This window comes from Thamnophis elegans, chromosome 7 (assembly GCF_009769535.1).
Source record: "Thamnophis elegans isolate rThaEle1 chromosome 7, rThaEle1.pri, whole genome shotgun sequence".
NCBI classification, from domain to species: Eukaryota; Metazoa; Chordata; class Lepidosauria; order Squamata; family Colubridae; genus Thamnophis; species Thamnophis elegans.
In genome coordinates this window covers 85,262,888-85,276,831 of record NC_045547.1, presented here as the reverse complement: position 1 = coordinate 85,276,831, position 13,944 = coordinate 85,262,888, and the positions used below count along the sequence as shown (strand labels likewise).

The window sequence follows — 13,944 nt, the reverse complement described above, 5'->3', positions numbered from 1 at the left end:
CACCAATTCAGATTCCTGGCTTTGGCCAGGAAATCCAGAGGTGCCAGCTGTGTCCCAAATGTGGAAAAAGAGGCTAATGTTACATCTGCAGCCCATTCCGAGGAGGAATTCGGGCTCCTTCCAGAGAGTGAGTATAAAAACCAGGATTTATTGATTATGATTTGCAAATCATCAGTATTGTGCCCAGTGTCACAATGGCTGGTAACCTAATGGGCAAATTGTGTATCTCTAAGACACACGGTGTCCTAACTACAAAATAATCAGCCTTTAGAGAGCTCGTAAACGGCTATCTAAGTATCCGGCTGGCTAGCATTGACTTAATGATATATACAGCTAGGCCTCCACAATACAAATTAAACTGCAATATATAAGTAGATCTGGTTGCTTCTGACAAACTTTTTACGTGGTTTTGTTTACCAAATGCTGCTATAATCTGTTCTGTGGTGAGGAGATATATTACTATAAGCCCATCGGGGTGCAGCTTGCAAGATATGATAAGAATTCAATTCCATCCCGTGATCCATCAATTTCCTCTGCTTTCGTCATGCTTGATTTAGTTTTGAAGCTTTTTAGTGGATGTCTAACAGTTTTGAGACCGGAGAAAAGTGATTACACTTAATTGGCCGAGACTCATTCTCAGATAAGGGGATTTTCAGTTCAGTTTTCCAAATCTCTAGTATTAGAAGCACACTGTAGGAAGTAAGTGAATCAGAATTCAACTTTATAGATTTGGCCTTGGTTATCTTAAGCGTCTACTAATTCAACTCTTAAAAGTGTCGTCTGCCCTGTGACATTTCCAAGGAGGACTAGATACGTTGAGAAATTTACTATCCACTGGAATCTCTGTCTTTAAGGAAAGAAGACTAGAAAGCCTCCCAATAATCTTTTTTTTTTAATCTTTTATTACCACTTTGAAAATGTAAAGCATTTCAAGACAGACAATCCCTACTGTTCTGGGTTCTTTATTTTATTTTTTACATAACGGATGGCTTAGATCTTAGCAAGGTCAGGACTCGGAATTATCCACCTCATTATCTGAGAATAAAGGAAGAATATTTATCATATTCTCTTTTTGAACTGTGACCAATCCTTCAAAGAAACAGACTATAACATCTCTTCTGCCATAAATTAAACAGGGGGAAAAAGGTCAGGTACAGTCTTCTTATCTTACAACAAGACATTATAACTTGATGGACAAGTTAAATGGAAGCGAGCCAAAAGGAAAAGAAAAAAGGAGAAGAGAGGCAGCCTGTCAAAGGGAATTCTTGGTCGTGTTGAAGTGAAGAGATTAATCTAGCATTCCAGGATGGCAGATACCTGACTCCACCAAATATGATTCTAGGACAGGAAGAAGACAGAGTGATATTGTACTTTGACAGGGCGCTTGAGGCTAGGATTTTAGCAATACAATAAGGGCAGGATTTTCTTCCACATGAAGAAATGCACTTAAGCACGGAGACATCAGGGGTCACTTTGGAAGGCATGTACAAATGCAGACTACATCAAAGCCAGGATTTGGCCAAAGAAACTCCAGACTTGCGGGGGGGGGGGGGGTTCTGCAAACTTCTCTGATTTGCATTGGGATATCTGCATTTCTCTGAATTTTGCAGTGTAGTTCTCTGATTAAAAAAACAAACAAACACGCTGACATTCACACATTGGGGGGGAGGGGGGCAGCCCAGACAAAAATGTATAGATTGGAAAATGTAGACAAATTGGTGTTGAAACCGGAGCCACAGTAGATCTTCAGGCAGGGTTTTAAGACGTTCAAGCAGACACACAAAAATGAGGCAAAGCTAACACTCTGCGGGAAATGATTCAGCCATTCCTAATTGAAGGGTTGGACAAATTTCCCTGGAATTGCTCAGAAGCTATCATGTTTCCCTTGGTCCTTCTTTCCATTCAACTAGACATACCCAGTTCCTGCAACCGTTCTTCATATATGTTTCAGCCTCCAGTCCCCTAATCCTCTTTGTTGCTCTTCTCTGCACTCTTTCCACAGTCTCCATATCTTTTCTACAACATGGCGACCAAAACTGGATGCCAGATTCCAAGTGTGGCCTCACCAAGGCCTTATAAAGTGGTATTAACCCTTCACGGGATCTTGATTCTCTCCCTCTGTTGATGCAGCCTAGAACTGTGTTGGCTTTTTTGGCAGCTGCTGCCCACGGCTGGCTCCTATTTAAATGGTCGTCCACTAGGACTCCAAGATCCCTTTCACAGTTACTCCTATTGAGCAAGGTATCACTTATGCTGTACTTGTCCATTCTGTTTTTCTTGCCTAAATGTAGAACCTGACTCTTTTCACTATTGAATTTCATTTTTTTTTTAGATGGTTGAAAAGGCTTTGTTCCATCATTGATCAATGACGCCGTTTGTCAGAAAGTAACTTTAAGGCTAGAATGAAGGTCAGTTTTAGTATTTATGCCCTCACAATCAAAATCTTAATATTAAATTCTTGTAGAACATAACACATCAATTTCACTTCTGTTGCTATGCTTAAGCAACAGATTTATGACACTTCAATGATGCTAATCTCTAAATGTGAGTGGTACCCGTTTCCTATTCCTACAGAAGTTATGTGCACATGAATATTCTTAATCAACCATTTATAATAATCTCCTTAAAATAGAGTCTATTTTAAAGAAACATTTGTTTATATGCAATCTAGATTGTTAGGTGGAAATATAGTTTGAAAATCTGAACATTTGAAGCAGAAGCTAAAAGCATCTCTCTCTCCCCCAAGTCCTTACAGATAAGCACAAATTGTTTCCTGCTTTCTATTCCATGCCTGGTTATTTATTTGTTAATTGGAGAGGTTTATAACATGATTATTTTAGGGGCTCAAGATGGGTTCAGTAACAGAAATTGGCAGGCAGAGCGTAGCAAGATGTATCTTCCAAGAGAATCTAAGAGATCAGCCAAGCAGGTGTTTTTCCAAGCTGCCCTAAAAACCAGAAAAAAATCTACTGAGCTTGCAAATGTTTTCTAGCTACAAAAAGCATCTGTTCTTCTGATTATTTTTATACGCAGTGCAATGGAAGGAGTCTGCTGCTCGCTCACGAAGCTTCTCAGGAATATGAATTACTAAACACATCTGTGAGGTTTGTGCACCAGGAAACCCTGGCCTTGCTCCAAAGTTTTCACTTCATCATAACTAAACAATATGATCTTACAGTGATGACACGATATTGATGTTTTATTGATTATAATGTGCAGACCCACCAGAAGGAAGACTGACTTAGTTCCAGCCCTGCAATGCTTCCAGAACCTTCCTTGCCCCTCTGCCCCCTAATATATTTCCAAGGAAGACACCCTGCTCCAGCTACCACAAGGCACCATGATTAACAGTCCTCAATCTGAGCAGGTAAGAATCTTGGCCCAAAGGATGAAGAACTTCTAGCCCAGGGGTTCTCAACCTTCCCAATGCTGCGACCCTTTAATACAGTTCCTCATGTTGTGGTGACCCCCAACCATAAAATTAATTTCGTTGCTACTTCATAACTGTCATTTTGCTACTGCTATGAATCGTAATGTAAATATCTGATATGCAGGATGTATTTTCATTATTACAAATTGAACATAATTAAAGCATAGCGATTAATCACAAAAACAATATGTAATTATATATTGTGAAATGGTTTGCTAATGAAAATAATATATATATAATCTCTAACCTTATTACAAAAAGTCCATGAAACATTTCAGTTGGTAACAAAATAAAAATAAAACAGAGAAGACAGACTCTAAAATAAAATGGGACAAAGAGAAATTCAGTACTAGGTTGGATTTCCCCTCCTATTTTTCATCTTTTCCTACTGGTTCCTTATGATTTATCATCAAGGGAAGGAAACGAAAGTGGGTCTCCTTGTGAATGGACAGAGGTTTTTACAGAAAAGGGAAAACCCAAACATCTGGAGCTAGCTGCTGCAGAGCACCCGCGTGAACTTCCGAGTCTCCGAGGAGGAGGCGGCGGCTGTGGACTGAAGGGACATCGTCCCCATCCTTCCCGCCTCGGTTCTCGGCTCCTTCTTCCCGGCATCCCCTCCCCACTGGGAGACTGAGCTCGGACCAGCCACCTCTCAGGGTGCTGCCTTGCCAGTGCTCAAGCGCTACATTCTCCCCCTACCCCTCCCCTCATCAAGCGCAGCCGTCCAATCCGCCCGCCGGTGCCTCTCATGTCGCAATTGGCTGGGCGCCGGCTGTCCTCACACCACTGCTCTTGTCTGGTAGCCCCTCCCTTTTGCAAGGCAGTGCCCGCCCCCACCACCGCTGCCGCTGCTGCTCCCCTGGCTCCAAACACTGGCAGGCAGGTCTCTCGGTTCCTAAGACCATCGAATATATGTGTTTTCCGATGGTCTTAGGTGACCCCTGTGAAAGGGTCGTTCGACCCCCAGGTTGAGAACAGCTGCTCTAGAGAGAGAAGACCTCTGCTCCAGCACTCGCCTTCCTTCTCCCTGGGAAGCTGGGGTGCAGTTTAGCCAAGACTAACGGTGAACAGTCCACTCTAGTTGTCCCAAAGGTGCTTGTTTTCTTGTTTTGTCTCCAGAAGCGATGAAACTTCTTGGATGAGAAGCGAAAGGTCTTCAAGGGAAAAAGAAAGTCCAGTTGCCTCTTGAAAAAGCACCTTTGGGAGAACCACGACTGGATGACTGAGAGCCTCCATAGGCATCCAGATTCAGCAGAAAGGAATTGAAAGAAAAGAAAAACTCCGTCTTAGCCACAGAAAAATCGCCTCCTGGGAGGAGAGGAGTTCTTACCCGCCATGACCGATGCAAAAGGCTGCTGGGGATCAAAGGGGCATTTTAGCCTGCCGGATTCCAAGTTGTGAGCATTAAATCTGAACATGATGTCCTGCACAGAAAGGAGACACATCCATTAATTCATTGCTTCGGGTGGGAGGAAGTCTAGATGTAAAGGCAGTCGGCCGTAATACTGTTGAACTACGTAGGACTGAGGAGTCCCAGGAGACACCTCAGCCATGGAGGTCCTGGAGCTGATTTGGATCAGACACTCAAGCCCACCCTTACCTTCCCCCCCCTCCCTCTATTGGGAGAGGGTATTGGAGGGAAGAGTGTTATGCGCTTCCTCTTGGATTGAAAGCAAGATAAAGAAGTGAAGAAGAAGTGGATTATGAGCTTCAATCTGCTCTGCAGATGTCTGTAATTAAGGAATGGCTTGCGTGGAGGTCTCCGTTTGCAGAAGCTCCACTCTAAGAGCCCTTGTTCAAATGCTCTTCGCCCTTCCCTGATCCGACACAAAGCTCTACAGATGCATTTGCTGCTGAAAGAATATTCTCTTCTATCACTGGGCCAGGAAAGAACCGAATGCAAGAGTCTCTCAAGGGGTTACGGTTCGGGTTGCCCATTGGCTGCAAGTGGAGACATGATTAATTAGGTTTGTGTGCACATCCATTGACTACACGGATGATATAATTATAACCTAACTATTCTACTATTCTAATAGTCTAACTATTGCTATAACCAAACACATAATTATATATATTTTAGAACCAAAGCTAGGCTTCTTAGCACTTCCCCTGCGTGATTTCTGGCTACATCAAGGCAGCCTCAAGTATAACCTACCTGTCCAGCAGGGACAGAGTAAAAGAAATACTGCAAAAGAAAACAGGCTTTGAGACGTTTCCCAGAAAAAGTAGTTTTTGGTTTTCAGAAAGGACAGAGGGTGCCAGAGCAATTCGGTTACACTTCATGGGCAACAGAGCCAAGTTACACAACCTAACAACCTCCAGCAATGTTGGAGCTGCGATCCTTCCAGTTTCCAATTGGCCCAACTCATTTATAAGGCATTCGGTCCAAATTCATCATTCTAAACCAGTGTTTCTCAACCTTGGCAACTTGAAGATGTCCGGACTTCAACTCCCAAAATTCCCCAGCCAGCGTTCGCTGGCTGGGGAATTCTGGGAGTTGAAGTCCGGACATCTTCAAGTTGCCAAGGTTGAGAAACACTGTTCTAAACGGTGCCCTTCCCAGGTCAGACGGAGGGGAAAGTATCCAGGGCTATGAATAGCCTTTGCCACCTGGAATCTCCAAGATGGCATCTCTTTAACGCTGCTCAGAACAAAGGCCAGAGAAAGACCTTCATACTCAGATGGCTAAAACTCTCGCAGAATTCTGCCCTCTCAGAGAGCTCTCAGCTGGCCAGATTTCTCTGGGAAACTTAGCAAAGTGGACAGGACGGTGAAAGCTTCCATCCCATCTGCACTTACCTCGATGTGTTCGTTATAGGTACGGCCAAGAGACTTCTACGGAATTTAGATTTAAATTTGGCATGGTCTTTAGTGGCAGCTGGCCTAGACTCATAATCTCGTTGTACAAAAATATGCAAACTTCTTGGAAAAGGATCTAGAAAGCTTGAAATCAGGTCGAAAGGAATCTGCTGTCGAGCCAGACATTTATTTTTCCTAGGGAACCTTATCGGCAGGTATCCCCAAGGCTGACTGGCAGCTACAGAGGGAAGGACAGCCGCGAGATTAGAGTCTAGACATCGCCAAGGAAATGTGGTCATATTTCTTGATAATTAACAGAATTAATATCGCAGTTATCCGGCCTTTCCGAGATACAGAACAAAATAGAAAAAAATGATGCTACTGTATATTTTTAAAAAAATTTATGCAGAGAGAAAAAAGTTTTAAGACAACACAGATAAAGTATTTCTACTTTCCGTGTTGGTTTTGTTGGGTGATGACCACGTTTCAATTTCAGAGCAGATATTTGGTACCATAACCTTCCTCCTCCTCCTCTTCCTCCATCACTGAATAGGAACTCTGTAAATCTAATTTCACCTCTCATCCGTAATGCTGAGAGACGGACAAAATCTTCAAGGGGAACCTTGGCTCAGCAGGCACCAGAAGCGGAATGACGGAGCTTCGGAGGGGAGACTCTGCCCACGGCCTATTCAAAGGGATTCCTTTCATTGACTGCCACCCCCTGCTAGCAAAAGGCATCTGAGGGGCTAAAAGGTGCCCCCGAGACCATTAATCACCAGATAAAAGCCAAGTCTGTACCCAACCACATCAATCACCTCATCTCAGGTTTGGCCAACATACCAATATTCAAAAATGGGAGAACATAAATTCTTACACGATTTGGTAAAAACCCTCGCCCTGCCTGGTTGACGGCAGCATCTGTTCCGATCATTTTTATAAGACCCTGCACACTCTCTCTCTGTCTCTCTCTCTCTGTCTCTGTCTCTCTCTCTTTCTTCCTCTTCTTCTTTTTAATTTCCATGGAAATGACGGGTGCTAGGAAAAGTCATGGTCCATTTGAGGAAGGATGAAATTACCTCTTTGTGCGTCCCAAGATCGATGTAGCCGCAGACCGGGTGAAATGCTCCTGTACCGCAGACGTAAACATGAGTCTTGTTGTACGGCTGAAGGACCCTGATGAAGTTGGCACATTCCGCCTGTTGTGAAAAGAAGGACAGGCCACATCAACGGCTATTAACACCCAGAGGGCACTTCAATATGCTGCCACACAACAATCAGGGAAGGCACCGAGAACGGGAGCAGTTGCATTTCTCTTGCAAGGCTGCCAGCTCGGGAAGAGGGTTCATTATACTTAAAAATAACCCCTGGCTTTCAAACTCTGCTTGGGTTTTTTTTGTGTGTGTTGCCTGAATCAATAAAGCTTTTCTCCCAAGAAAGGGGGCTTACAAGGGGATGGGCAGGAGAACAAAAGCTGATGCATCTCTTTGAACACCCACTTGCTTATTGTAACCAGGTCAAACCGAACCGGCCGAATGTCTTGGGTAGGGAAGGGGGCCACGGGCAGCAAGAGGTGATAGGAGCAGACAATAGCAGCAGGGGGAAAAGGGATACGAAGCAGCTTCATCTCAGAAGGGTTACAAGGATATCGCTCGTCAGGCTGCCTTTAACATTTGGGGTTCCTTTCGTCCCCCACCTTCTTGAATTAAAAGGGGTCTGGGGCAGAGGTGGGTCCCTACTAGATCGGACAGGTTCAGCCGAACTGGTAGTAACTTGGCTGCCTGGGTTGCTAGAACCGGCAGCGGCCCAGGCCAGCCACGCCCCCGGACTGGTTCTCCTCCAGCGCCGCCATTTTGATTTTCGGTTCTGCGCATGCACAGAACTATTTTCATTGCAGACATGTAATTCTCCTCTCCCTTTTGAGGTGCAAATGTGCACGTGGAATTTTTTGTGCGCCAAACTGGCAGTAATGCCGGCAGCAACTCACCACCCCTGGTCTAGAGTAGGTTTCATCTTCAGAGCCGCTCTCTTTAAGTCAGTCACGGAGGGCTGCAAAAATGGCTGTCGTGTCCCTCTGGAAGTCTTCTCCTGTCCACCCCCTGTGCTCGGGTCTTGCTCAATTTCCACAGAAATCAAAAAGAGTTGAGGGACAGGCGGTGCCTGGGTCTGTCCCAACTCCTGTTGACTTCAGAGGGCGGGTCGTGGGAATGGGGAGCCCGCTTACCCTGGAGTGAAGGCTGCCCTTTCCCCACTAAGCCCAGGGTCTTTGCCAACCTTTCTGCCTGATTGTGGCCCTCCTCACGCGGCCTCCCCAATGGCTGCTGGGCCAAAGTATTTGGAAGAAGGGGAATGTCTTATCAGAGGTTTTGCTTCCCTACATTCATCACACGGGGGGGGGGGGCATTTCCAGGCCCAGCAGCCCACATCAGCCCACCATCCTCTGCTTTCTCTTTTAATAACTTTCATTGGAGTGTTGGGTGTATTTTGCAGCCTGCTGTGCAGCAAATCCCTTATTCTGCAAGAAAGATGGATAGAGATACTAATTTTTTTTCTTAAAAAGCAAAGTTCTACTTCATGGCCAGAACTCTTTGGCTTGACTATCCTCGGGCACTTTCCCCTCTCTTTTTCTCAAAAACAGCCCAGTTGGTCAAAAAGGACAGTGCAAAAGCCCCAGCAAGCCGCCCTGAATTCATTTTACAGCCCATTTTATCCACATTCCTTCTGGAGTGGCCGGCAACAGGGAACATCCATGTGAACTCCAGGTCCATGTGTCGCTGGCCTCAAGTAGAAATCAAAAGCATGACTTTAACGAGCCAAAGCTGGTTGTAAAAGCTGGACCCATGGAAGCTTGGAAGAAAAGTCCAGTTAGATGGATCCATGCAGGAGGTGGTGGGTGGAGTGGCCAGAACTGGCTGGGTTGACTTTTAGCAGCTGGACAAAATCCCCGTGATTAGCTGAACAGGAGGGGTCCTATATCAGCCTGGCTTCGTAGCTGAGGAAAAGCCGGAGGGCTCTTTGGCCGGCCGCCTGCTCCTTCCAAAGGATGTGGTCTAGAAGAGATGCGGAGGCCCGAGGAGAAAAGGCTTCCTGCAACCCTTATCTGGCTAGGCCTACAAGGGTGAACTAAAGCAATGTCCCTGCAGGAGTGGGGAGAGGTTGAGGCTTCCTCCCCCACCCTTCCTTTGCCTTGAGATGATATGAAGTTTCTTGCAGTCTCGGAATCAAAACGGCACCTGCAGATGTCAGGGGAAGTTCATCTCCACCATCTGCCCTGGGAAGGGATGGAGAGAAAGGGAGAGGACAAGAGGGAAGAGGTGGACGCAGTTCAGACGCAACAGGAAGAGAGCGGCATTCGGGAGCTGCATCAAACACATACATCATAATGATAATTAGTCTACAATGTATTCTCGACAGCTAGATTGCCCTCCAAGGAGGGACGATCGGCTGGAAAATCAATTTATGTCATTTATGGAGTGGGAGTCTGGGAAAAGACGGTTGACGTTACTGAAGAATTTTCAGTATTGACTTTGAAGAGGGACAAGGTAAGCTAGAAGAAAAAGGGGGGAAAACATGTCCAGGTGATGTATGAGAAGAAACAGGTTGCTGTGTATCCAATTCCAACTTCCTTTCTTTCTTCCTGATCATCCTGAAGTGGCCTCTTGCAGCAAATCACATCTTCATAACATTTCCAGTACAACGTTAAGCCACATATTGCAATGTCATTAGGGGAATAATGGTGAAAGGGGTTTTGGGTTTTTTTTAGCAAAAAGAAACAAATATTCAGACTACCAGATGGAAACATAAAAAGAGAAAGTGGAGTGAAATCAAAGCATTGAAGTTTTTAAAAAAAAGCATTCTGATTCCTCTTCATGATGCACCCCAAACCTTGTGTCTAATTGTGGCCATCCCATTTTAGGAAGGACAGCGATGAACTGCAGCTTGGTCAGATATTTCTTTCTAAAGAATTGGAGGGTTGAATGTCGTTGAGCTGCAAAGAAGAGAACCCTACAAGATGCCATGATAACTTTGTCAAGGGTCATGTAGAAGATAGGACAGAATTATTCCGGTTGTTTTCCCCACAAGACAAAACAACAACAATGTGGGTTTAAACCAAAGATGTCCAAACTCGGCCTCTTTAAGACCTGTGGGCTTCGACTCCCAGAATTCTCCAGCCAGTCTTGTTATCTGGGAATTCTGGGAGTTGAAGTCCTCAAGTCTTAAAGTTGCTAAGGTTGGACATCCCTGGTTTAAACCATTAGACCAGTGTTTCTCAACCTTAGCAACTTGAAGATGTCCAGGACTTCAACTCCCAGAATTCCCCAGCCAGCGAATGCTGGCTGGGGAATTCTGGGAGTTGAAGTCCGGACATCTTCAAGTTGCCAAGGTTGAGAAACACTGCATTAGACTCTGGTTAGATATCAAGAAAAAAAGTCCTACGAAAAAAGCTGTTCAACAATAGATTTCCTCAGGAGGTGAGGGCCTCTTTTTGGAGCACAACGAGAGCCTTTATAGTTCATTTCGTATTTCCTGGACTAGATGACCTCCAAGACCCTTTTCAAGTTATCCACTCTGATTCTGTGAAATAACAAATCTTGGAGGGATGAAATAATATATTCAAGGGGGCTTTCCATGAAAAATGGCAGCAATGCTTTCCCCCCTTCCTATCTGATCTTCATTTGCGTGGTTGAGCTGCCATGAGATGACGGATGAGGTGGACTTCTTGGCCAAACCAACGTCTGAATGCAACCTCTCTTTATAGGCCCCGTGGGCGTCAGGAGCAAAGAGATCGGAAAACACCGGAAAAACGCAGAGGAAATCTTCAGTGGAGCATTAATCCCAACCAAAATGGCTCCTGCTTTGACGGTGGCAACATTTTTGACTAATCGTTTTATTTATGGCTGCAGGAGAAATTAACGGGCCTCTCTTTGCGGCGAAGGACACGCACAGCCCTATTAAGTGCAGCCAGAGAGCCCCTTCTGACTCAGGGTGGGTGTAAACCAGGCTGAGTAAACCATGAGTAAACCAGATATAACCCTCGGGGACAGTGCCGTGCCAACACTGCCATGAGCTCCTCAGCCGAGGCTTTGCTAGAGATCAAATAAGGGAGACGTTGAGAGCCGCACGCATTTCAGGCCACCCGATTCCCCCAGTGCAGAGATTGCAATCGTATAAGAAGAAAAAGCAACATACTTACATGGGCATCTTTCCCGGCTAGTTTACATAAATCCACTTTTTCCTTTGCTGCGGGCCAAAATATCTGCAATTCATTTAGAAACGGGTCTTAGGATCAGATGATTTTGTTATTCTTGACTTAAATTATATTTATACATTCACTTCTCTATTACATCAGCATCCGAAGACCTCAATGCAAGCATGAGGCAGGCTATGAGTAAATCTCTACCTCCCTCTGTGCAGGCCCAACCCTCACGCTCAGGACGGAGCTGGCATTCAACAGGGAGAGAGGACCCTCGTCTGCCTGAAAGGTGTCACTTCCTCCCCCCCCCCCAACAGCAGTCCCATGAAAAAAATAACAATTTTGCAATAATTTCAGGTCTGGACAAGAACGGCATGGACGATGCGTTTGTTTTTTTAAAACGCTGATCGTCACCTTTCAAAGAACAAGGTTTTCCTGGCTCTCAATATACTAAAATCTGAATGTGTAAAATATTTAACAAGCACTAAGCACATTCAGTAAAATAAAATATGCAATCAGCAGCTACCTTTAAAATTAAAATTCAGATAGAACGCATGAAAAGTCCTGATTGCGTTTTCCATTTCCCATTCTATTATCTTATTATACATAAAATGGAAAACCTGAAATCAGAAAAAAAGAAATACCGATAATGGAAAGTTGTAAAAGTGTAATTGGGATTTTAATGTTTGGAAAATGTCAAATAAAAAACACTTTAAAAAAATCCTGATTGCATTTAAAATGCCTCATGGAGAAGCATCCATTCGTTGGGTGAACTATCTATATTTCAAAACATATGTAATTGTGGGTAAATAAAATCCCTGAAAACCTTTAAAAAATTACATTTTGTCTTCCATTTCTTCAATGTCCTCCTTCCATTCCTCACCCAACTGCCTCGGATTATTATTATTTTCCCTTCCTTTTTTTATTTTGAGTTTTATTTCTTTTATTAGGTAGTTTCATTTAAGCCTTCGTTTTTGTTAAGCACACTGTTCACACATTACATTTGCATTTAGATTTTATGCCTGCATAAAAACATGCCTTGATAATTAACAATCGTAAAGATAAAAAACACTTAGAATAAACTTTGAGATCTGTTATTGACATTCACTTATAACAGTACTTATTTGTAAATGTATACAGCTTTAGCGTGCAATCCCTATTAAGGCTCCATGTGAATGGAGTTTGAACCCTAAGCATGAACATTTTTGCTATCCCCAGAAAAACTGGGCCAAGTTTATAACCGTCTTTCAATGACATGGATTTTAAATGTTGGCTTTGATTTAAACTGCATCGTTTCATTGTTATAATTTATGTTCTTCTTTTAACTGCTGCAAACTACCTTCAAAGCTGGTGTAAACAAAAAGGCAGGGCATAATTCTGGAGAGAGGGAGAGAGAGAGAGAGAGAGAGAGAGAAAGAGAAAGAGAAAGAGAAAGAGAGAGGGAGAAGTTTGGAAGAATAAACCTTCAGTCCCAGGGACCGACTCGGATTGGATCAGCCTTTAGAAATTAAGTCAACTACGTCATCAATCCCTTTTTGAAATTGTTGAAAGCACATCAGACAGAAGCAGCTGAAGGCTGGTTCTCTTTTGTTCTCGATGGCAGGACAGGGAATAACAAACTTTCTAATTGTACGGCCAGTTCAGAAGGAGGGTAGATTTCCTTACCAAGGAAGGAAACTAGATGGTCATTAAGCAGACTTGACAACTCAACAACTCCTTCCCATTCCGTGACTGTAGGAGACGAAGCTGTGGCTCCTTCCACTCACGCTTGACAGCCCGTGGCCTTTGACACCGGGATCAATCCGTAGCTGAGCCCCCCTGGTGACCCATGGCCACTGATAAGCTTCTCCTCTGCGGGACTCCCCTGCAGGAGGAACAGGATCCTCCAGATGGAAGGGGAAACACCAGGCGTCCCATAAATCTGGAGCTAATGAGCCACACGTGATAGGAGCAGGGAATATTTTCATGGGGCTGATTTACGAGTCCTTTTCAAAAGCAAAGCGGAGAAAGTGAAGGATGGCTCAGATTGTTCCTGTTATGTTAAAAAAAAAATATAGTCGCTGCTTTAATACTGAGATTGCAACTCAACTTAGAAGGGAGACAGCAACTCACAATATGTAGAGTGACAGAAAACGGGTAGCTGGCCTAGTGATGGATTTACCACTGTCCACATGGGTGGAATGAAAATGTCAGATGGCGAAGGAAGAGGAGGATGGAAATCAGATGTGGGGGGGGGGGCAAGGCAGGACTCAGAGAACAGGCGCGACTCTCCCTCCTTAGTGCTGAGATTCTCCAGCTATCTGTACAGGGGCTGAAATGTGCTTGAAAAATGAAGTTATTCTCTCACTTGTATGGCTCACTTGTCTTTATTCCTTTAGGCAGGGAATTTCCAGGGGAATAGCATTTTTCCCAGGACCAACTCTAAGCCATGTTAGTCCGTGACATCCAGAAATGAGAAGACACCTGGCCAGCAATTTTACTGACTGACATATGTTATTAAGAGGCATTAAGAGGTTCAGCTCTT

At 44.3% G+C, this 13,944-nt stretch overlaps 1 protein-coding gene across 3 annotated transcripts in view; it reads right to left on the bottom strand.

Moving 5' to 3' along the window:
• SEMA3D (semaphorin 3D) overlaps nucleotides 1-13,944 on the bottom strand; it is a 118,824-nt gene that overhangs the window by 55,952 nt on the left and 48,928 nt on the right. For all 3 annotated transcript variants that reach the window (XM_032221385.1, XM_032221386.1, XM_032221387.1), the window contains exons 4-6: nucleotides 11,421-11,483; nucleotides 7,306-7,425; nucleotides 4,761-4,854 (exon numbers count right to left, since the gene is read on the bottom strand). In XM_032221385.1, the coding sequence (XP_032077276.1) occupies nucleotides 4,761-4,854; nucleotides 7,306-7,425; nucleotides 11,421-11,483 (277 nt within the window). The remainder of the gene's footprint in view (nucleotides 1-4,760; nucleotides 4,855-7,305; nucleotides 7,426-11,420; nucleotides 11,484-13,944) is intronic.